Below are 23,256 nucleotides of genomic sequence, written 5' to 3' on the forward strand. Positions count from 1 at the left end.
GTAAGAGGCTCTGCCCGTGGGCCAGTCCTGGAGAATGATATACACTCTGTGCATGTGAGGCTCTGCCCATGGACCAGCCCTGGAGAATGATATACACTCCGTGCATGTGAGGGTCTATCCGTGGACCAGTCCTGGAGAATGATATACACTCCGTGCATGTAAGAGGCTCTGCCCGTGGACCAGCCCTGGAGAATGATATACACTCCGTGCATGTGAGGGTCTGCCCGTGGACCAGCCCTGGAGAATGATATACACTCCGTGCATGTGAGGGTCTGCCCGTGGACCAGCACTGGAGAATGATATACACTCCGTGCATGTAAGAGGCTCTGCCCGTGGACCAGCCCTGGAGAATGATATACACTCCGTGCATGTAAGAGGCTCTGCCCGTGGGCCAGTCCTGGAGAATGATATACACTCTGTGCATGTGAGGCTCTGCCCATGGACCAGCCCTGGAGAATGATATACACTCCGTGCATGTGAGGGTCTATCCGTGGACCAGTCCTGGAGAATGATATACACTCCGTGCATGTAAGAGGCTCTGCCCGTGGGCCAGCCCTGGAGAATGATATACACTCCGTGCATGTGAGGGTCTGCCCGTGGACAATTCCGGGAGAATGATATACACTCAGTGCATGTAAGAGGCTCTGCCCGTGGACCAGCCCTGGAGAATGATATACACTCCATGCATGTGAGGCTCTGCCCATGGACCAACCCTGGAGAATGATATACACTCCGTGCATGTAAGAGGCTCTGCCCGTGGGCCAGTCCTGGAGAATGATATACACTCTGTGCATGTGAGGCTCTGCCCATGGACCAGCCCTGGAGAATGATATACACTCCGTGCATGTGAGGGTCTATCCGTGGACCAGTCCTGGAGAATGATATACACTCCGTGCATGTAAGAGGCTCTGCCCGTGGACCAGCCCTGGAGAATGATATACACTCCGTGCATGTGAGGGTCTGCCCGTGGACCAGCCCTGGAGAATGATATACACTCCGTGCATGTGAGGGTCTGCCCGTGGACCAGCACTGGAGAATGATATACACTCCGTGCATGTAAGAGGCTCTGCCCGTGGACCAGCCCTGGAGAATGATATACACTCCGTGCATGTAAGAGGCTCTGCCCGTGGGCCAGTCCTAGAGAATGATATACACTCCGTACATGTAAGGGTCTGCCCGTGGGCCAGTCCTGGAGAATGATATATACTCCGTGCATGTGAGGGTCTGCCCGTGGACCAGCCCTGGAGAATGATATACACTCCGTGCATGTAAGAGGCTCTGCCCATGGACCAGCCCTGGAGAATGATATACACTCCGTGCATGTAAGAGGCTCTGCCCGTGGGCCAGTCCTGGAGAATGATATACACTCCGTGCATGTAAGAGGCTCTGCCCATGGACCAGCCCTGGAGAATGATATACACTCCGTGCATGTAAGAGGCTCTGCCCGTGGGCCAGTCCTGGAGAATGATATGCACTCCGTGCATGTGAGGGTCTGCCCATGGACCGGCCCTGGAGAATGATATACACTCCATGCATGTGAGGGTTTGCCCGTGGACCAGCCCTGGAGAATCATATACACTCCATGCATGTGAGGGTATGCCCGTGGATCCGCCCTGGAGAATGATATACACTCCGTGCATGTAAGAGGCTCTGCCCGTGGGCCAGTCCTGGAGAATGATATACACTCTGTGCATGTGAGGCTCTGCCCATGGACCAGCCCTGGAGAATGATATACACTCCGTGCATGTGAGGGTCTGTCCGTGGACCAGTCCTGGAGAATGAAATACACTCCTTGCATGTAAGAGGCTCTGCCCGTGGACCAGCCCTGGAGAATGATATACACTCCGTGCATGTGAGGGTCTGCCCGTGGACTGGCCCTGGAGAATGATATACACTCGGTGCATGTAAGAGGCTCTGCCCATGGACCAGCCCAGGAGAATGATATATACTCCGTGCATGTGAGGGTCTGCCCGTGGGCCAGCCCTGGAGAATGATATACACTCCGTGCATGTGAGGCTCTGCCAGTGGACCAGCCCTGGAGAATGATATACACTCCGTGCATGTGAGGGTCTGCCCATGGACCAGCCCTGGAGAATGATATACACTCCGTGCATGTGAGGCTCTGCCCGTGGACCGGCCCTGGAGAATGATATACACTCCGTGCATGTGAGGGTCGGCCCGTGGACCAGCCCTGGAGAATGATATACACTCCGTGCATGTGAGGGTCTGCCCATGGACCGGCCCTGGAGAATGATATACACTCCATTCATGTCAGGGTATGCCCGTGGACCAGCCCTAGAGAATGATATAAACTCCATGAATGTGAGGGTATGCCCGTGGGCCAGTCCTGGAGAATGATATACACTCCGTGCATTTAAGGGTCTGCCCGTGGGCCAGTCCTGGAGAATGATATATACTCCGTGCATGTGAGGGTCTGCCCGTGGACCAGCCCTGGAGAATGATATACACTCCGTGCATGTAAGAGGCTCTGCCCGTGGGCCAGTCCTGGAGAATGATATACACTCCATGCATGTGAGGCTCTGCCCGTGGACCAGCCCTGGAGAATGATATACACTCCGTACATGTAAGAGGCTCTGCCCATGGACCAGCCCTGGAGAATGATATACACTCCGTGCATGTAAGAGGCTCTGCCCGTGGGCCAGTCCTGGAGAATGATATATACTCCGTGCATGAGAGGGTCTGCCCATGGACCGGCCCTGGAGAATGATATACACTCCATGCATGTGAGGGTTTGCCCGTGGACCAGCCCTGGAGAATGATATACACTCCATGCATGTGAGGGTATGCCCGTGGATCGGCCCTGGAGAATGATATACACTCCGTGCATGTAAGAGGCTCTGCCCGTGGACCAGCCATGGAGAATGATATACACTCCGTTCATGTGAGGGTCTGCCCGTGGGCCAGTCCTGGAGAATGATATACACTCTGTGCATGTGAGGCTCTGCCCGTGGACCAGCCCTGGAGAATGATATACACTCCGTGCATGTGAGGGTCTGTCTGTGGACCAGTCCTGGAGAATGATATACACTCCTTGCATGTAAGAGGCTCTGCCCGTGGACCCGCCCTGGAGAATGATATACACTCCGTGCATGTGAGGGTCTGCCCGAGGACAAGCCCTGGAGAATGATATACATTCGGTGCATGTAAGAGGCTCTGCCCATGGACCAGCCCAGGAGAATGATATACACTCCGTGCATGTGAGGGTCTGCCCATGGACCAGCCCTGGAGAATGATATACACTCCGTGCATGTGAGGCTCTGCCCATGGACCAGCCCTGGAGAATGATATACACTCCATGCATGTGAGGGTATGCCCGTGGACCGGCCCTGGAGAATGATATACACTCCATGCATGTGCGGCTCTGCCCATGTACCAGCCCTGGAGAATGATATACACTCCGTGCATGTGAGGCTCTGCCCGTGGACCGGCCCTGGAGAATGATATACACTCCGTGCATGTGAGGCTCTGCCCGTGGACCGGCCCTGGAGAATGATATACACTCCGTGCATGTGAGGCTCTGCCCGTGGACCAGCCCTGGAGAATGATATATACTCCGTGCATGTGAGGGTCTGCCCATGGACCGGCCCTGGAGAATGATATACACTCCATTCATGTGAGGGTATGCCCGTGGACCAGCCCTGGAGAATGATGTAAACTCCATGAATGTGAGGGTATGCCCGTGGACCGGCCCTGGAGAATGATATACACTCCCTGCATGTAAGAGGCTCTGACCGTGGACCAGCCCTGGAGAATGATATACACTCCGTGCATGTGAGGGTCTGCCCATGGACCAGCCCTGGAGAATGATATACACTCCGTGCATGTAAGAGGCTCTGCCTGTGGGCCAGTCCTGGAGAATGATATACACTCCGTGCATTTAAGGGTCTGCCCGTGGGCCAGTCCTGGAGAATGATATATACTCCGTGCATGTGAGGGTCTGCCCGTGGACCAGCCCTGGAGAATGATATACACTCCGTGCATGTAAGAGGCTCTGCCCGTGGGCCAGTCCTGGAGAATGATATACACTCCATGCATGTGAGGCTCTGCCCTTGGACCAGCCCTGGAGAATGATATACACTCCGTGCATGTAAGAGGCTCTGCCCATGGACCAGCCCTGGAGAATGATATACACTCCGTTTATGTAAGAGGCTCTGCCCATGGACCAGCCCTGGAGAATGATATACACTCCATGCATGTGAGGGTTTGCCCGTGGACCAGCCCTGGAGAATGATATACACTCCATGCATGTGAGGGTATGCCCGTGGATCGGCCCTGGAGAATGATATACACTCCGTGCATGTAAGAGGCTCTGCCCGTGGACCAGCCCTGGAGAATGATATACACTCCGTGCATGTGAGGGTCTGCCCGTGGACCGGCCCTGGAGAATGATATACACTCCGTGCATGTAAGAGGCTCTGCCCGTGGACCAGCCCTGGAGAATGATATACACTCCGTGCATGTAAGGGTCTGCCCGTGGGCCAGTCCTGGAGAATGATATATACTCCGTGCATATGAGGGTCTGCCCGTGGACCAGCCCTGGAGAATGATATACACTCCGTGCATGTAAGAGGCTCTGCCCATGGACCAACCCTGGAGAATGATATACACTCCGTGCATGTGAGGGTCTGCCCATGGACCAGCCCTGGAGAATGATATACACTCCGTGCATGTGAGGGTCTGCCCATGGACCAGCCCTGGAGAATGATATACATTCCGTGCATGTGAGGCTCTGCCTATGGACCAGCCCTGGAGAATGATATACACTCCATGCATGTGAGGGTATGCCCGTGGACTGGCCCTGGAGAATGATATACACTCCGTGCATGTAAGAGGCTCTGCCTGTGGACCAGCCCTGGAGAATGATATACACTCCGTGCATGTGAGGGTCTGCCCGTGGACCAGCCCTGGAGAATGAACTACACTCCGTGCATGTAAGAGGCTCTGCCCATGGACCAGCCTTGGAGAATGATATACACTCTGTGCATGTAAGAGGCTCTGCCCGTGAACCAGCCCTGGAGAATGATATACACTCGGTGCATGTAAGAGGCTCTGCCCGTGGACCAGTCCTGGAGAATGATATACACTCCGTGCATGTGAGGGTCTGCCCGTGGACCAGCCCTGGAGAATGATATACACACCGTGCATGTGAGGCTCTGCCTGTGGACTAGCCCTGGAGAAAGATATACACTCCTTGCATGTGAGGCTCTGCTTTTGGGCCAGCCCTGGAGAATGATATACACTCCGAGCATGTAAGAGGCTCTGCCCGTGGGCCAGTCCTGGAGAAAGATATACACTCCGTGCATGTAAGGGTCTGCCCGTGGGCCTGTCCTGGAGAATGATATACACTCCGTGCATGTGAGGGTCTGCCCGTGGGCCAGCCCTGGAGAATGATATACACTCTGTGCATGTGAGGCTCTGCCAGTGGACCAGCCCTGGAGAATGATATACACTCCGTGCATGTGAGGGTCTGCCCGTGGACCAGCCCTGGAGAATGATATACACTCCGTGCACGTGAGGCTCTGCCCGTGGACCCGCCCTGGAGAATGATATACACTCCGTGCATGTGAGGGTCTGCCCGTGGACCAGCCCTGGAGAATGATATACACACCGTGCATGTGAGGCTCTGCCTGTGGACTAGCCCTGGAGAAAGATATACACTCCTTGCATGTGAGGCTCTGCTTTTGGGCCAGCCCTGGAGAATGATATACACTCCGTGCATGTGAGGGTCTGCCCATGGACCAGCCCTGGAGAATGATATACACTCCGTGCATGTGAGGCTCTGCTCGAGGGCCGACCCTGGAGAATGATATACACTCCGTGCATGTGAGGGTCTGCCCGTGGGCCAGCCCTGGAGAATGATATACACTCCGTGCATGTGAGGCTCTGCCCGTGGACCAGCCCTGGAGAATGATATACACTCCGTGCATGTGAGGGTCTGCCCGTGGACCAGCCCTGGAGAATGATATACACTCCGTGCATGTGAGGCTCTGCCCGTGGACCCGCCCTGGAGAATGATATACATTCCGTGCATGTGAGGCTCTGCCCGTGGACCAGCCCTGGAGAATGATATACACTCCGTGCATGTGAGGGTATGCCTGTGGACCAGCCCTGGAGAATGATATACACTCCGTGCATGTGAGGGTCTGCCCGTGGACCAGCCCTGGAGAATGATATACACTCCATGCATGTGAGGCTCTGCCCATGGACCAGCCCTGGAGAATGATATACACTCCGTGCATGTAAGAGGCTCTGACCGTGGACCAGCCCTTGAGAATGATATACACTCTGTGCATGTGAGGCTCTGCCCGTGGACCTGCCCTGGAGACGTGGTCCTCTGGAGTCGCAGGTGCTGCTTGTTGAGGACCCACTTGATGTCCTGCTTCAAGGACAAGACTTATTGTCGTTTTAATTTTTATTTATTTTTTTTATTTGTAAAAAGGAAACATTGACAAACTATAGGATAAGAGGGGCACAACTCTACACAATTCCCACCACCAGAGCTCCGTATCCCATCCTCTCCCCTGATAGCTTTCCCATTCTCTATCCCTCTGGGAGCATGGACCCAGGGTCATTGTGGGATGCAGAAGGTGGGAGGTCTGGCTTCTGTCATTGCTTCCCCGCTGAACATGGGCGTTGACAGGTTGATCCATACTCCCAAGGATTTATTAATATTTACCACTTACTGTCCACACAGGCAGAATATGGATGGGTTAGCGAGGTTTTATTTTAAGGATTTTATTTGTTTATTTATTTATTTATTCATGAAGAAGATAGGAGGAGAGAACGAGAAAGAACCAGGCATCACTCTGGTCCATGTGCTTTCGGGGATTGAACTCAGGACCTCAAGTTTGAGAGTCCAGTGCTTTCTCCGCTGCGCCAGCTCCTGGCTGCATGAGGTCTTTGCATTGCCTCCTTTCCTCTCCCTGCTGCCGCTCAGCCCATTTGTCATGAACACGAGCATGAGAAGTGGTCACCAGAACAAGGATGTAGCGTCTGAGTCAGTGTGTGTGTGTGTGTGAGTGTGTGTGTGTGAGTGTGTGTGTGAGTGTGTGTGAGTGCGTGAGTGTGTGTGTGTGAGTGTGTGTGTGTGAGTGTGTGTGTATGAGTGTGTGTGTGTGTGAGTGTGTGTGAGTGTGTGTGTGTGTGTGAGTGTGTGTGTGTGAGTGTGTGTATGTGTGTGTGAGTGTGTGTGTGACTGTATGTGTGTGAGTGTGTGTATGAGTGTGTGTGAGTGTGTGTGTGTGTGTGTGAGTGTGTGTGTGTGAGTGTGTGTGTATGAGTGTGTGTGTATGAGTGTGTGTGTGAGTGTGTGTGTGTGTGAGTGTGTGTGTATGAGTGTGTGTGAGTGTGTGTGTGAGTGTGTGTATGTGTGTGTGAGTGTGTGTGTGACTGTATGTGTGTGAGTGTGTGTGACTGTGTATGTGTGTGAGTGTGTGTGTGTGACTGTGTATGTGTGTGAGTGTGTGTGTGAGTGTGTGTGTGTGTGAGTGTGTGTGTCTGGAAAGCGAAGGCCCTGGAAGGCAGCCACAGTCCATCACAGCAGACTGGGAAGAGCCAGAGCTCAGTCCAGGTACAGTGCAGCCCTGGCTGGTTTCTGGCGCTGCTGCTCTGGGCTCAGACTCAAGATCCAGGAGGCAGCAGAGGTGGGTTGTTCTTCCGTTTGTCTGTCTGTTTGTTTGCTTGGAGGTTTTAGCTCTTATCTCAGACTCTTTTCTTTACATTCTCAATGTGAGTATTTAACCTGTAACTGCACATACAGACGGGAAGGAAATGTTGGGTGGTGAACAGTCAGACATGTTTTACCCACTTTAGCCGAGAGGGCGAGAGAGTGAGCAGAGCCCCGTTCAGTCGGACGCAGCCCTGGGATCTGAACCCGCAGCCTCCTGCACTCTAGGTGTGACATAGCCCACTGCGGAGTCACCTCTTTGACCCTGATACAGACACTTCGTAAACGACTATTAAGAAGCCCTTTCCTAGTCGTCTCCCTCGCTTCTGCCCAGATGAAGACCCTTAGTTTCATTTGCTCTATTTCTACCTTTGGGTTCATGTTCATTGAACAATTTGCCTTATATCTTGCTGCCACTCAGCCACCACATTGCAGATGCTACTATGGTGCCATCCTGACTTCTCTGGGCAGACGGCCTCACCCATGTGTCCTGAAGTCTCACCTCTCCAGAGCCTGACCCCACAAGAGAAGGTAGAAACAGGCTGGGAGTGTGGATCCACCTGCCAACGTCCATGTCCAGCAGAGAAGCAATTACAGACCTCCCACCTTCTGCACCGCATAAAGAATTCTGGTCCATACTCCCAGACAGATAAAAAATAGGGAAGCTTCCAATGGAGGAAATAGGACATGGAACTCTGCTGTAGGACACGGAACTCTGCTGGTGGGAACTGTGTGGAATTGTACCTCTGTTATCCCACAATCTTATTAATCATTATTATATAACTAAAAAATTTATTTAAAAAAGAAGCACTTTCCTAATGCATCAGATATTTTCAAAGGTAATGCAATGGTGAAAGAATTCAAAAATAAAAGCAAAAGTGAATACCCTTCAGTCTGATTTCTACATTGAAAGCCTTTTCATGTGTTAGGCCTATACAACAAGAATGGAGAAGCCCGGAGACAGGTATGTCTCCAGAAGCCTTGGAAGTAAGAGGGTCACTAGGATCAAAGCTTGTAACAGGACACGGGCGGAGCTGACGGTCAGGGAAGTTGCTCAATGGAACAAGCCCATCACGGGTCCAGGGTTGCTCCACTCGGGTTCCAAGTGTCCCAGCTGAGCTGAGTGGACCACTTCCACGACAGCCTCTCATCAGCTGAGACCTTGCCCAGATCAACTCCATAGTCAGGTGCAGAATCCCAGGAGCATCAACAGAATGCAGAAACTTGTCAGAAGCCGGCAACTCTGGGTGGATTGGCATGGCCAGACATCCACGAACTCACTGATCAAGTCTAGCGGGGTAGTTTCCAATGTGGAACAAGGATCCTCACTGGCTGAGAACAGATCAAGGAGACCACAGTGGAATCTTATCTGAGATTTCTTGGAAAGATTCTAGGTCAATAATCTGTAAGAAATAGAGTAGTTAGTTAGTCTCACAGATCTAGGAAGACCCTGAAATCAGAGTAGAAATTCCCCACAGACGGGAGTTTCCATGAAGTCTTGTGTTTTTGCGGACTACACACTGGTCGGTGCTTCTGTTTTCTCTTTGGAAGGTATGGCATCAGAAGAAATTCCTAGTTCCCAGAAAAAAAAAACAAAAAGCACTTCCTCCAGAGGTGAGCTGGGTTAACTCCTAAGACAACTCACAAAGCCAGGTGGTCATTACTCTCCCTGGGATGGCATTGCTGGTATTGAAGCCAAGAGTCAGTCTAACAGTCTTGTGGGGGTAGTCAGCAATTCTTAAAACTCTGACTTAGCACCATTGGGCTTAAGGCACTAATGTTGTTCAAATTCATTCCTTTTGGATTCTTGGCTTTTGTTTCCTTTACTTTTTATTTTTATTTCCTTTTTTCCCTTGGGTTTCCTTGTGGTTCTCTCAGTGGAGAAGCTGCATCTTTATTTCTCATTTCTTCCAAAAGGACCGTTCACTTCAGAGAGACAGCCCCTCAGAAAGAGAGAGGCCCCGAGGTGGTGTCCAGCAACATGGAAGACAGCTTTAAGCTTCCCTCTCGCCTTGTAAACGAAACCCACTGGGCCTGGCTGATGCACCCCAAGTGCTTCAGGGTTTTCATAAGATCCCTGCGGAATCTCTCACCCACAAACACATAGAGGACGGGGTTCAGGCAGCTGTGGAGAAAGGCGATGGTCTGAGTGACCTGGATGCAGATGTCGATCCGGGTGGAGGCGGCACAGCTAGACACGAACTTGACAGAGGCGTCGATGGTCTGCACCAGGAGCACACAGTTGTAAGGGAACTGAGACAAGACGAAGACAGTGAGGACGGTGATGGTCACCTTTAGGGCCCTGTGCTTGGAGGACTTCTTGGCTTGTATCAGAGTGTGAATGATCAGTGTATAACAGCAAGCCATGACTACGAAGGGGAGGAAGAAGCCCAAGATGACCTTTAGCGTCAACAGCGTGGACTTGAGCTGGGTGCTGTTGTCTGCAGGGTACACCAGGGTGCAGCTGGCGCCATCCGCATTCTGCACAACTTCGCTGTAGAGGATTTCTGGGACGCAGAGAGCGGCGGCCACCACCCAGACGGCAAAGCAGACCATCTTGCTGTACAGAAGCCTCCTCCGCCTCCAGGTCTGCGCCTTCATGGCCCGGGCGATGGCGATATACCTGTCCACGCTGATGCACATGATGAGCAGGACGCAGCTGTAGAAGTCCATCTTGTACATGCTGTTGACCACCTTGCACATCAGGGTCTGGAGCCTCCAGCCGTCCGCAGCGGCCACAGCCCAGAAGGGGAGAGTGACGAGGAACAGCAGGTCAGCGATCGCCAGGTTCAGAAGGAACATGTCGGTCATGGTCTTCACTCTGGTGCAGTACCAGTAGACGAGGATGACCAGACTGTTGCCCAGGGCACCCACGATGAACACCAGCCAGTACAAGGGTGGGAGGAAGTGGCTGGCAAAGGCCCTGACGTCGCCCTTACTGCAGAAGTGGTCCGTCTCGTTGACGTCCGTGTAGTCATCCATGGCCGCTGTGGAGCCGTAAGAGCTGTAGTCATCGTCAGACACGCCATTGAGCAACTCCTGCAAGGGGAACACACATGGCGTCAGTGTGTTCTGGAAGTCCTGTCTGGTGGCCAAGTCAAGGGGTCCTTTGAACGTTCCAAGCTGATAGGACAAGACTGAAGGAATGTGTGTAGGAAGTGGATTCTGCGTGCATCTGCTTGGCCTGCCACAGTCTGCTGTTTGACAAATGCTCACGTGTGTCCCACACGTCAGGAGCTTAGATGTGGACGGCATGGGGGCGGGGGAGAGGGCGGGGAAGGGTGCCCATCTGCGTGGGGACCCGGTCATCAGCTCCACAGCTCCGCGACACCCAGTCAGAGTGGCCTCCCGGGTCACCTGTGTTCCTCCCAAAGTGCTACTCACTCCACGGGATTGAGATCACTGCTTCTGAATGATTGGCAGCATTTTTCAAAAATATTTCATTATCTTTATTTACTTACTTGTTGGATAGAGGCAGCCAGGAATTGAGAAGAATGGAGAGGCAGAGAGGGAGAGAGACAGAGAGGCATCTGAAGCCCTGTGTCACCACTCTCAAAGATTTCCCCTGCAGGTGGGAACCAGGGGCTTGAACCCAGCTCCTTACGCATGATAGCATGTGCACAGCCACCAGGCCCCAATTCTTAGCATTTTGATAAGAGAAAAAGACGCCTTTTGGTCACAGATGTGAGGGAACTCGAGAGTGTGTGTTAGAGCAGAACTCTGGGTCTCCCTCAGCAAACCCCACCCGCAGCTCCCAGAACAGCAGCTTCTTCTCACGCGGGCTTTTGTTTCTATTCTGGAAGAAGAAACTGTTTGAAATCTCAACAAGCTTTTTAATAATTCTGAGATCTTAGAGTCCAATAAATATGTTTCTTCACCTCAGAGAGAAGGGTTAGGCCCAGAGGGTTAGGATGTTGGACCCAAAGCCCTGGGTCCCAGAGCCAGCACCCTACCTGTTTGGTACTGTCCCCTACTGCTTCCTTCCTTCCTCAGGCTTTGCTCTGGAACCCCGGTCTGAGCACTGGCGGGAGCCAGACTCCCAGGCTGGATCTCAGGGAGCCTCATCAGAGAGCTTCAGTGCACCCCATCTCCATCTCTGGGGGATGCCTTGACTTGAGGCAACTCTTAGTGCCCAGCCAGGACAGAGGCCCTGCCCTGCCTGCTGTATCTTGGCAGCCCCCCAGGCTGGGCCTGACCACTCTACAGCTGTGTCCTGCTCCCTGCAGGACCCTCTGGGCTCAGAAGCAGCCATGGAAGATAAGGGTGTGCAGGGCCAGCATCTCAAGAGCGCATCAGGGCTTCCCCGGCCAAGCCCTAACCTCTCTGAGCAAGCCCACCAAGCCCAGACTCCGCACACCCACCTCTGGGAAGAGGACAGGCAGAAGCCACACAGAGAGTGTCCTGCAAGGCTGTGCTCACCTTGCTTCTAAGCACCACACTGGGTGCTTGGTGTGGGGGAGGCAGGAGGAGAAAGGAAGGCAGGAGCTGGATGGCGGGGTGCTGGGGAATGTGCGGTAGGCAGTGACAGTCAGCGGAGCTGCTGTGAGCACTCTGCCCCCACAGCTGGAGACCTGCTCAGCCTCGGACCCCTGGACGGTGGCCCACAGGAAGCAGCCCAGGAGCCCCGAGCTCACCGCCTCCCCACGTCCCTGTCCACTCTGCTCTCCTGTCTGTAGGCACAGCTGTGCCTTTGCTCCAGGCTGACCATGTGAGGTGTCCTGGTGGAGAGCGGCACACTCTCTACCCAGAAGGGGCAGCAGGGTGGCGGGTTTATATCCCCCCCGCCGTGGGCAAGGAAGGAGGGCACAGAGGACCCGCCCTACCCCCACTTGGGGGACACCAGACACCCCAATAGCCAAAAGTCACCATTAAGGTCCATGCGTTTCCCCTCCCGTGGGCTGTTCCACAGAGTCTGGATAGTTTCCAAGATCCTGACGGAAAAAGGACTAAGAGTCTCGGGAGTATGCAGAGCAGGTTCAGCCCCCTCTGGCCTCTCGGCACTCAGATGAGAGCACGCCCACACTGCCAGAGACTAAGGGTGAAGTCTGATCCAAGAAACCAAGGCTGGAGGCATTGCCACACCACGTCCCGTATCCCTTCTTCTTCTTCTTCTCCTCCTCCTCCTCCTCCTCCTTCTCCTCCTCCTTCTTCTCCTCTTCCTCTACCTCATCCACCTCCTCCTCCTCCTCCTCCTCCTCCTCCTCCTCCTCCTTCTCCTTCTCTTTCTTCTCCTCTTCCTCTACCTCATCCACCTCCTCCTCCTCCTCCTCCTCCTTCTCCTCCTCCTTCTTCTCCTCTTCCTCTACCTCATCCACCTCCTCCTCCTCCTCCACCTCCTCTTTCTCCTCCTCCTTCTTATTCTACCACTACTACTAATAATAATTCTACTGCTACTACTGCTGCTACTACTACTGTTATTGGGCTGGAGAGACAGCATAATGGTTATGTAAAAGAATTTCATGACTGAGGCTCTGAGGTCCCAGGTTCAATCCCTAATACTACTGTGAGCCAGAGATGAGCAGTGCTCTAGTCTCTCTCTCTCTCTGCATTAAAAAATGAATGACAGAGTCGGGCACATGGCGCAAAGCACAAGGATCCCGGTTCGAGCCCCCAGGTCCCCACCTGCAAGGGGTCACTTCACAAGCTGTGAAGCAGGTCTGCAGGTGTCTGTCTTTCTCTCTCCCTCTCTGTCTTCCCCTCCTCTCTCCATTTTTATCTGTCTTATATGACAACAATTACATCAATAATAATAATAATAATAATAACTACAACAATAAAACAACAAGGGCAACAAATGAAATAAATAAATATTTTTAAAAACTTTAAAAAATGGATGAATAAAATATTTTTTTAATCATAAATGATTCTCCAAATACTGGCTTCCCCTGACTGGGTGGTGGTAACCTCTTTATCTCTTCTAGATATGAAGAACCAATGAACACCACTGTGGTTTTTTGTAAGGGCTACTGACTATATAGGAAACACAACTAAGATCACTAAGATGCCCTTACATCTTAAAAAAAATTAAATGCCTCCAAAGTAGGACTCTGGGGTGGGGGGAGGGCTCAGGTCCTGGAACATGATGGCAGAGGAGCGCCAAGTGGGGGTTGAATTGTTATGTAGTAAACTGGAAAATGTTATGCATGTACAAACTATTATATTTTACTGTAAACCATTAAATCCTCAATAAAAAAATAATAAATAAAATAAATGGATTCTCCTTGGTTCTTTTTTTTTGGTCTGAGTGTCAGAATGAATGTGGTTCTAACCACACACTACCTAATCAAAGACCGTAAAAATCACTTACATACCAATAAAAGCTAAAATAGGACTTTCCTTTTGACTTCACAACATACCCACCCACAATGCTTCAGGCTGCTGGTGTGGGAAGGCCTCAGCAGTAGGCAGCCACTATCCCGCAAGGAGCTGAACTCAAAAGGATGTTGGGAGAAAACTTCAACCACTTCAGATTCCTCTCCACACCCCCAGCGGAGGCAGGATGGGAAGGCATGTCTGGAGAACAGAGGAGTATGATTGTACTCACCACCAAGTCTGCGTATGTCATGGTGGGCCAGATGCAAGCTTGTATCTATCAATAGAAGGAGAGAATAAGAATCAAAATGAGACTGGCTTGTCAATAAATAATAACAAACACTTCAAAATGCAGAATAAATGTTCAATGTTTTCACTATAAAGAAAAAAAATATGGGGAGCAGGTGGTAGCGCACCTGGTTAAGGACACACACTACAGTGTACAAGGACCAAGGTTCAAGCCCCTGGTCCCCACCTGAAAGAGGAAAGCTTCATAAGTAAGGAAACAGGTCTGCAGGTGTCTCTTTATCTCTCTCCCTTTCTATCTCTTCCTCCCCTCTCAGTTTCTCTGTCTCTATCCAATAATAAATAAAACAAAAAAACAAGAAAGCAAGTTTTTAAAAAACCAAATGTTACACAGACACGACAGAAACCTCTGGGACTTTAAGATTCCTCGTGTACTATCAGCTAGTTTTCTCTTAATCCGACTGTGTGGTCAAGATGTGTCTTCCTGAATGCCCTGCCCTGCCCCTGCCCTCCCACAGCTCATGCTGTTAGCCAAGGGATGGGATCTGTGCCTGAGCTGGGCCTCCCCACACTTAGTGGGCATGTTTCACATGGCCAGCTCCTCACTCCAAGGCCCCAGGCAGGGAGTGTTCTCCCTCCAAAGTTGGAGGCTCACTCCTCTCCTTCCTGTAGCACAGCACCGTGACTCATCCTCTGCTTCTGCAAGCGTGGTGGTTTGCAGCAGCTCGCATGTGCTGTGACCACTCTGGAAAATCGTTTCTGTTCATTTCTCAAGAACTCGAGCATACACTTACCATGTTACCTCACTATCCTAACTGCTTACCCAAGACAAACAAAAGATGTACCCATAGTGAGGCTGATCTGCTCATGCCCAGAGAAACCTTATTTGCAAAAAGAAAACAAGCTTTATTTGCGACAGTCAGCTAACAACAACAGCAGCAACCCAGGTGTCTATCCAGCATTGTCCATGGATCCATCAGTTGGACTGCTTGTGATGAAAGAGGAGCCAAGGACTGAGAAGGCTGAGAAGTGAAGGGATCTCACAGAGTCGTGCTAAGAAGTGAGGCCAAAACACATATACTGCATGATTCTATTTCTTTAAAATAGTCCTAGAAAATTCACACTAACGCATGGTGATAGCCCGCACATCCGTGATTTCCTAGTAAGACAGAGGGAAGCAAGGTAGAGCAAGGTAACAAGACAAGCCAGTGGGGGAAGACAAATGTGTTTTGTTTTTCTTTTTAAATTCTTTACTATCTTTATTTATTGAATAAGAATAGCCAGGTATCAAGAGAGGAGGGGGAGATAGGAAGAGAGACAGAGAGATACTTGCAGCACTGCTTCACCACTCGTGAAGCTTTCCCCCTGCAGGCAGGGACTGGGGGCTCGAACCTGGGTCCTTGAACTTTGTAACATGTGCCCTCCACCAGGTGCGCCACCACCTGGCCCCTGTAAATGTGTTTTCAATACTGATTGTGTGATATTCACAAGAGTCAAATCACATTAAAACTTGTATGCTGCGTCTGGAATACTTTCAGTTTATTGTGGCGAGGCTGTAATGGAAGTATGAAAGCAAAGAAAGGAACTTAGGATACTCTGATGAAACTCTGCTTCTCTTCACTCCTCAAAGTGAAATCTGGTCTTCAGCAGGTAAGGAGAAAGGCTTCCTCTCTCTTCCCTCTTTCAATCTTTGCAGCAGCTTCTCAAAAGTGCCTTGTGCTATTCTTTGAGGAGGCAGGCCACAATATCCTTAAACATTAAATGAGTTAGTGTGATGTTTTTCCAACCAGTATCCCTTTATTAAGAACCTGTTAATTTATTGGATATTGCCACAAGGATACATTTCTCCGTTCCTCCAAGATTGGTATTGGCACATTTCACCCTCAACCAGAACGGCATTTTGTTTTAGTAATGGCAATATTGTATTAGGTAAGGTGATACTAGACTGTAGACTGGATTAGGTAGGTCATTTGTATGTGACACATAGTAGAATTGAGTGCCCAGTGCCCAGTGCCCAAGCTTTGCATTCTAAATCTCTCTCCTCCTAAAAGAACCAGAACTCCTTAGGGAGAAGTCTGGTTCCAGAGCTAATGCAGGCAAACCACAAGGTAAGAGTAAGACAAGTCTTTGCAGCAGAAGTAAGAAGATGCTCAAAGGCCCACAAAGTCATATCAGAAGGACATGGGCACTATCCCAGTGGACATCCGGGGCCAGGTCTGAGGCAACTGGAGCAACCGCTGAACAACGAGAAGAATAATTATAGAGCGGTTAATCAAATAAAGATCCATGAATCCATACTGATGAAAACAAATAAATGGTCAAGTGCCAACTCATAAATACAGAAGGAGGGATGGAGTTAGAAAGTCCCCAGTGGACCCTGACATTTGTAAGTCTGATGAAGACTGCATTATTTGCCGCACCCCAAAGGCTTTTCCACAAACTATCAAACTACGGATTGCCCCATGGGCTTTCTCAATATATATATATATATATATATATAGTTTCAGAATGATGTTCTTTAAAATAATTTTAAATGTCCAGTAGAGGCTGGAAGAACCCAGGGCAGGAGCATAGGGTAGATGGCATAATGGTTATGCAAACAGAGTTTCATGCCTGAGGGTCCTAAGTCCCAGTTTCAAGCCCCTGCACCACCATAAGCCAGAACTGAGCAGTTAAAGAAAATTGCAGTTAATTTTATAACAGCCTCGGATATGGGGAGATTGGCTTTTGAGACAGTGATTAGAAAACACTTCCTACACTTCTAGTGCCTGTGGTTTAAGTCACTTTGTTGTCCCTTGCCTGAAGAGCTGGCACATTGATGAGATAAAGCCTGAGAAAACGGATCCCTTAAAAAAGAAGCAACTTCAAAAAGAAAGTATGACTTGGCCTCCGGTTAGTTACAGCTGGTTTCAGGACACTGATGGGGCTGACGTTGAGAGCCTGAGGGAAAGGCCTCCACTGTGCTGCGGGAGCATCGATTTGCATGACCTTTGTGGAGGGCTCGGCCATATCTGTCAAAAGTTACAAAACACAGAGGCACTGACTCAACAGCTAGGAACAGATTCCACACACACGCACACACACACACACACACACACACACATGCACACAAATGCACACAGCAAAGCTACTTGTATAAGCATATGTGTCATAGTAGTGTTTTTTACATTTGTTTTGTAGAACCAAAAAAAATAATAATAATCTAGAGTTATCCTAAATCTTCAGCGATTGGTTATATTCTAACACACAGTCAACGATCCACCTGGAGCCAATAAGTCACACAGACCTCACTCACAAGCTGGTGGCCAAGATTCTTAGGCAAAAAGCACGCAGTACAGAAGATGATATAAAAGGTCCCGTCCCATGATCTTTTCTATTTAAAAAATCAGCATGTAAAGGACTATCCACATCACCGCTGGTCAGAATGGACAGTTTCTGCGAGGGGATTGAGGGAGGAGGACCAGCAGGAAGTGGAACTTCCATTTCCCCCTCCTTCTCTCTTTCCAGCTTTTGCGAGTGATTTGAAGATTTTTACCTTGGCCATGAAACTTTATTTTTAAGAGCTATCCTAAAAATAACTTGTGATCTTTTTTAAAGAAAGGAAAAGAGAGGAAACCCCAGAGCTTTCCGTTCTGTATACATGTCAGAACAACTTCTCCAGAGGAGGAACCCCTGAGCCCCTGCCTCCTGCCCCCAGGCCTGGAAAGCAGACAGCACTGAGCAAGCCAGCCTCATTTAATTCAGTTTGTCCAGCTTCCTTCTAGAGCAAAATTCGACACTGGTTTGTGGGAAAGGCTTCTCTTCCTTCCATCGCACATGCCCTGGCTGCTAGAACATTCTGGGAGAGCCAAAGAGCCAACACGTTTCCCAGACGCACCGTCCAAAGCCCCAGAGACGGCCCTTCCTTCCACAGGTCCCTCTTGCTCTTGTTCAGACTAGCTCTCAAAGATCCCACCCCACAAGCTACAAAGTCTCAAGCTTGCTTTCATTTTCAGCTTGCCCCAGAGAAGGAGGCCAGGGGGGTAAGGGGGGGTAGGAAAAACCCACAAGGGAGAGAACATCCTAAAGTCCAGGAACCTCTCAACTGTCTGCTGGAAAGACTCCAGTGTCTGACTCAGCACTGCCCTAAGTCTCTCACGGAGCTGTGTCTTTGCGGCCTCATTATGGGTGCTGTGGGCGTCCCAGTGTGGAAAGCACAGTGGGCTGAGGTGAAGATGGGTGCTCTGAACCAGAAGAGAAAGCTCCCTCCTGACCTTTGGTCCAGGCCTTTCTGGTGACCTGCCCTAACCCAGAATCCTGGTTTCCTCATGTGGACAATGGCAGAGAGAGCCCTGCCCACTGCAAGGCCTTATAGGAAAGGTCCAAAAGCAGCAGCCCTCTGGTGAATGCTCTTTGCAGGAGGCAGAGAGCCCTGTGGGAGCAAGGGGACAGCTTCCTCCCACAGCTCACAGCTAATCCGGTGTGCAGTGACACCTGACAGACACTCTCTCCGCTTAAACGGTGTGTGGGACCCTGTGCCTGTCTTCAGGAAGCTCACAATCTTGTGGCTCACCATGGCTGCCAATAAAATCAGCGGTAGATGCTTGAGACATTTTGGGAAGTGGGAGAAGGAAGTCATGTTCCCACTGCGGAGAAACCCAGAGGGGCTTCATGGAGACAGCGATATTTTTTGCTGGCCCCTTGAAGACTAGAGAGTACAGGGACATCCAATGAGGAAAGGAACTGCTCTGTGACGGGTGGACACATCAAGAAAGGCATGAAAACCAGGAAGTCTGGGACTGGGTGGTGGGACATCTGGTTGAGTGCACATGTCGCAGTGCACAAGGACCCAGGTTCAAGCCCACGGCCCCCACCTGCAGGGAGAAAGCTTTGCAAGTGGCGAAGCAGGGCTGCAGGGGTCTCTCTGTGTCTCTCTTCCTCTCTGTCTCCCCCTACCCTCTCAGTTTCTGTCTCTATCCAATTATATAAATAATAATAAAAAAACAGGAAGTTTGAGATGTTTGCCCAGAGGGCCTTGGAGGTATCAGGAGGGAGAGAATAGCAGCTTCCTCAAAGGCACCTGTTGGAACAGGAAGCCTGGGGCCCATCGCCACACCGTTACCTAAGTGACCGACGTGACCAGCACAAAGCCACAGCAGGTGCGGCAGCTTCCTGTGTCCTCGATCTCGGGCCTGACAGACTGGATATGGATCCCAACGGGTGTCAGGAACGCTGGTCCTTATTTTACCCTCTGTCCTGCTGGCTGTGCCGACATCAATCAGTTCACCCTCTGTAGTTTCTCTGCTTGCTCTGTTGTTGTTTTTCCCCCTCTGTACCCTGTCCAAATGCAGGGGCCCCAAGCTGTCTCTCGGGCCACCTGCTCTCTAGCCTGGGTCAGGCGCCCACACCCACTGGGCCTGCTCTCCCCTGGGTCTGGGTGCTCCTGGCGAGAGCCCATGCTCAAGTTCAGCTTCAGAGCAGCTAAGTGGAGAGTGGGAGAAGCAGGGTGCTGCAGTGGCAGTTGACCTTGACTTGACTTTCTCAGCCACAGGCACAGGAGTGGACTGAGACCTGCAGGCCCACTGCCATGCTGCATTTGTCTCCAGCTCGGTGACTTCCAGGCTCACCTGACATGACAGCCACCCACAGAGCAGCAGCTCCTCTCCATACAGTCTACAGGGGGTGGGTGTGTTTGACACAACAAGGCAGTATTCACTGAGGAGTCATTTAAAAACAAAGTCTGCCCTAGTATCATCTGCTCTATTCTTACCTTTGGTCTCCTGTTTATGAAACAACTTCTCCTGCTTTATATCGTACCACCTTTCAGCCACCAAGTTGCAGATGCTACCATGACGCCATCCTGACCTTCCCTGAGCAGACGCCCTCACCCATGTGTCCCAGAACCTCCCCTCCCCAGAGCTCTGCCCCACTAGGGAAAGACAGAAACAGGCTGGGGGGTGTGGGTCCACCTGTCAACACCCATGTCCAGTGGAGAAGCAATTACAGAAGCCACAAAGAATTTTGAGCAGGGCCTGGGTGGTAGCACAGTTAGTTAAGTGTACATGGCATGAAGCCAAAGGACCAGGGTAAAGATCCAGATTCGAGTCCCCAGCTTTCCACCTGCAAGCAGTGAAGCAGGTCTGCAGGTGTCTGTCTTTCTTTCCCCCTCTCTGTCTTCCCCTCCTCTCTCCATTTCTCTCTATCCTATACCACAACAATAACAAGAGCAACAAAATGGGAGAAATGACCTCCAGGAGCAGTGGATTCATAGTGCAGGCTATGAGCCCCAGCAAAAACCCTGGAGGCAAAAAAAAAAAAAAAAAAAAAAAGAATTTTGGTCCATCCTCCCAGAGGGATAAAGAATAGGGAAGCTTCCAGTGGAGGGGATGGGACACAGAACTCCGGTGGTGGAAACTGGCATGGTTCCCCTGTTATCTTGCAATCTTTTGATAATTCTTAAATCACTAACTAAAATAAAATAAAGTCTCTTTGATGATAAAGGCATATTCACAATTAAAAATCAGAGAGCCTCCCCAGAGCAAAGCTATGCAATGAAGACTCTACGGACCTTTCAGTCGCCTCTCCACAGCCTTCCTCAGTAACACCAACCCACACACATGCCCTCTCCTGAGGAGGTGAGACAACAGAAAGTGGCTGCTCTTGCTTTACGGTTATCAGCATTCTGCGTGCGAGTCGCGGTGCCAACCTGAGGAGGGGCTGGGAGCAGCCAGCCGCAGACTCCAGCCCTGTGCTTTGGCATAGAGCTTTTAGCCTGTGATTGCAGGAAGTCAAGTTCACTTGTTTCCAAGGGGCCCTTGATGCTGTCTCGAACACACTTCCCAAGGCAATCTCTTAGACCCAAAGGCCAAGGCGGGTTTGGGGGGTGGATGTCATTCTCCCAGCCCCCGGGCATCTTCTAGTCTGCTGTCCCCAGCTCCTGCTTCTCCTGCTTGGAGGGACCAGTCACAGAAGAGACATCCCCGAGCCTGCGCTTCATGGTGGTGGGGGGAAGGGAGTGTTATTACTCATCGATGTCATTACACACTGAGGCACAGTGGTCTCCCGGAACCTTCGAGCAAAACACCTGACTTGGGCAGAGGGGAGACAGCATAATGGTCATGCTAACAGACTCTCTTGCTTGAGGCTCCAAAGTCCCAGTGTAAGCCCCCCAAACACCATAAGCCAGAGTTGAGCAGTGCTCAGGTAAAAAAATAATAATAATAAATAAATAAATACAAAACTCCTGATTCTCAGGCATCCCTGGATATAGGGCAGAGGAGAAGAGCTAGAGATACTCACGCTGGAGGGAGCTCAGAGAGTGCGGAGAGGTCCCAGAAGAAGACGCCCCTGGCTCTGTGTGTGGACAAAGAGCTGTTTGCTCTGCCAGGTAAGAGGGGCTGAAGTGCTCTGAGTTCTGAGCAAACAAGCTACCCGCTAACAAACACCGGGGAGGAAGCCGGGTCACCCCTGCCTGTCGCTGGTGGGGTGGCCCTGGGGGGTGGGGAGTCACAGCTGCAGCTTCCAACAATCAGCAGAGCTGATCATCTGCACAAAGACGTGACAAGCCTGAGAACCACGGAGCCCAAGGAAAGCCAAGGCTCTGAGGGTGACACAGACCATCTGAAAACAGTCTCTCTTCCCCAACATCACAGCTGCTTGTGGGGACAGGGTGGCAGAGGGAGGTCAGGGAGCTATCTTGGGCTGGCTAGAGGGGTGCTTGGCAAGGTGCCTTGGGGGTGCAGGGTGCTTGGGGTTTTCTTCCCCAGCTCTGTCCATCACAATACAGCCCCCCCTTTTTTTTGGCTGGGGCAGACATAGCCAAGCTTGTAGACTTGTCCGTCCTGTACCATAGCTGTTCACCACGTGAGCCTATTTCAGTTAAGACAAGGAGCCGGGAGGTGACTGCTTCCACCAGCTACAGTCCTTGTGCCCTGGAATCCCACACAGCCAACAGCCATCACAGTCGACAACACATGCCGTCATCCCAGAGCTCTGATGAGTGGCCGTGTGTGTGTGTGTATGTGTGTGTGTGTGTGTGTGTGTGTGTGTGTGTGTGAGAGAGAGAGAGAGAGAGAGAGAGAGAGGGAGAGGGAGAGGGAGAGGGAGAGGGAGAGGGAGAGAGAGAGAGAGAGGTAAAGAGAAAGAGGGTTACTTTGCTGTGACCACACCACACCAGATGCAGCAAGATGCTAATTCCCTTGACCTCATCAACCACGGGTACTTCAGATACAACTTCCAAGAGTCCTAATCATACCAAATGCTGCCTTTCAAGTCTATACACAGACAGACAGATGGCTGGAGAAGTCATAGTTAATGCACATCTGCAACCTTGGCAGAGCTGCTGTAACTTCCAGTGGAGGGACTGGGGGTCCAGAACTCTGGTGGTGGGAACAGAGCAGAGTTATAACCCCTTGTTATCTTGTAAATCAATATTAAATCACTAACAAAACAATCTTTTAAAAAATGCTTCCTTTTTAATTATGCTTACAGATCAAGTTTTCCTTCCTGGGGGTGATCAAGGTGGGGTCTTCAGTCCCAACATGACTGCACCCACCTGGGTCCCCCAGGACAAGCGCCGCCTCTGGCAGATGAGCACTGAGGGGCCAGGCTGCAGAGTGGTAGCTGCTGCCCACAGCCACCTTCCCGGATGAGAGACTCTAGCGGACTCCTCGCCATCACTGGGACACTGAGCACCACTGCCCAGTGTGTCTGCGATCCCCAGGCTCCAGTGATGGCCTGCGGCTGGCCACTTGAGACAGACGGCCCTCCAGTCACCATCCACTCAACCAGAGCAGAGACACATGAGATGCAGCTGGACTGATGACTGGCTGGGGAAGGCCGGTCAGCGGAGCATAGACGATGGTGCGGAGAGTCAGAACGGAAGTGGTGGTTGATTCAGTGGCGCTGGGCAGCCCGAGACCCTCGCCTCATCTCATCCCACACATGCTGAGAATCAGCCAGCACTCTGGCCTTAGCCCTCTACACGGGCAGACCCCGGTATAAGAGGAAAGAGAAGCACAGGGAAGTGAATT

The 23,256-nt window shown here is 51.2% G+C and overlaps 1 protein-coding gene across 1 annotated transcript; it reads right to left on the minus strand.

Annotated features, from left to right (window-relative positions):
- Positions 1–8,587: 8,587 nt before the first annotated feature.
- On the minus strand, positions 8,588–21,643 carry CCR9 (C-C motif chemokine receptor 9). The gene is made up of 3 exons (XM_060202475.1): positions 21,524–21,643; positions 14,232–14,276; positions 8,588–10,726 (listed from the first exon to the last, which is right to left on the minus strand). The coding sequence occupies exons 2-3, from the start codon at positions 14,250–14,252 to the stop codon at positions 9,632–9,634; spliced, it is 1,116 nt and encodes a 371-aa protein (XP_060058458.1). The 5' UTR covers positions 14,253–14,276; positions 21,524–21,643; the 3' UTR covers positions 8,588–9,631.
- Positions 21,644–23,256: the final 1,613 nt, after the last annotated feature.

This window comes from Erinaceus europaeus, chromosome 12, assembly GCF_950295315.1.
Source record: "Erinaceus europaeus chromosome 12, mEriEur2.1, whole genome shotgun sequence".
Classification (NCBI taxonomy): Eukaryota; Metazoa; Chordata; class Mammalia; order Eulipotyphla; family Erinaceidae; genus Erinaceus; species Erinaceus europaeus.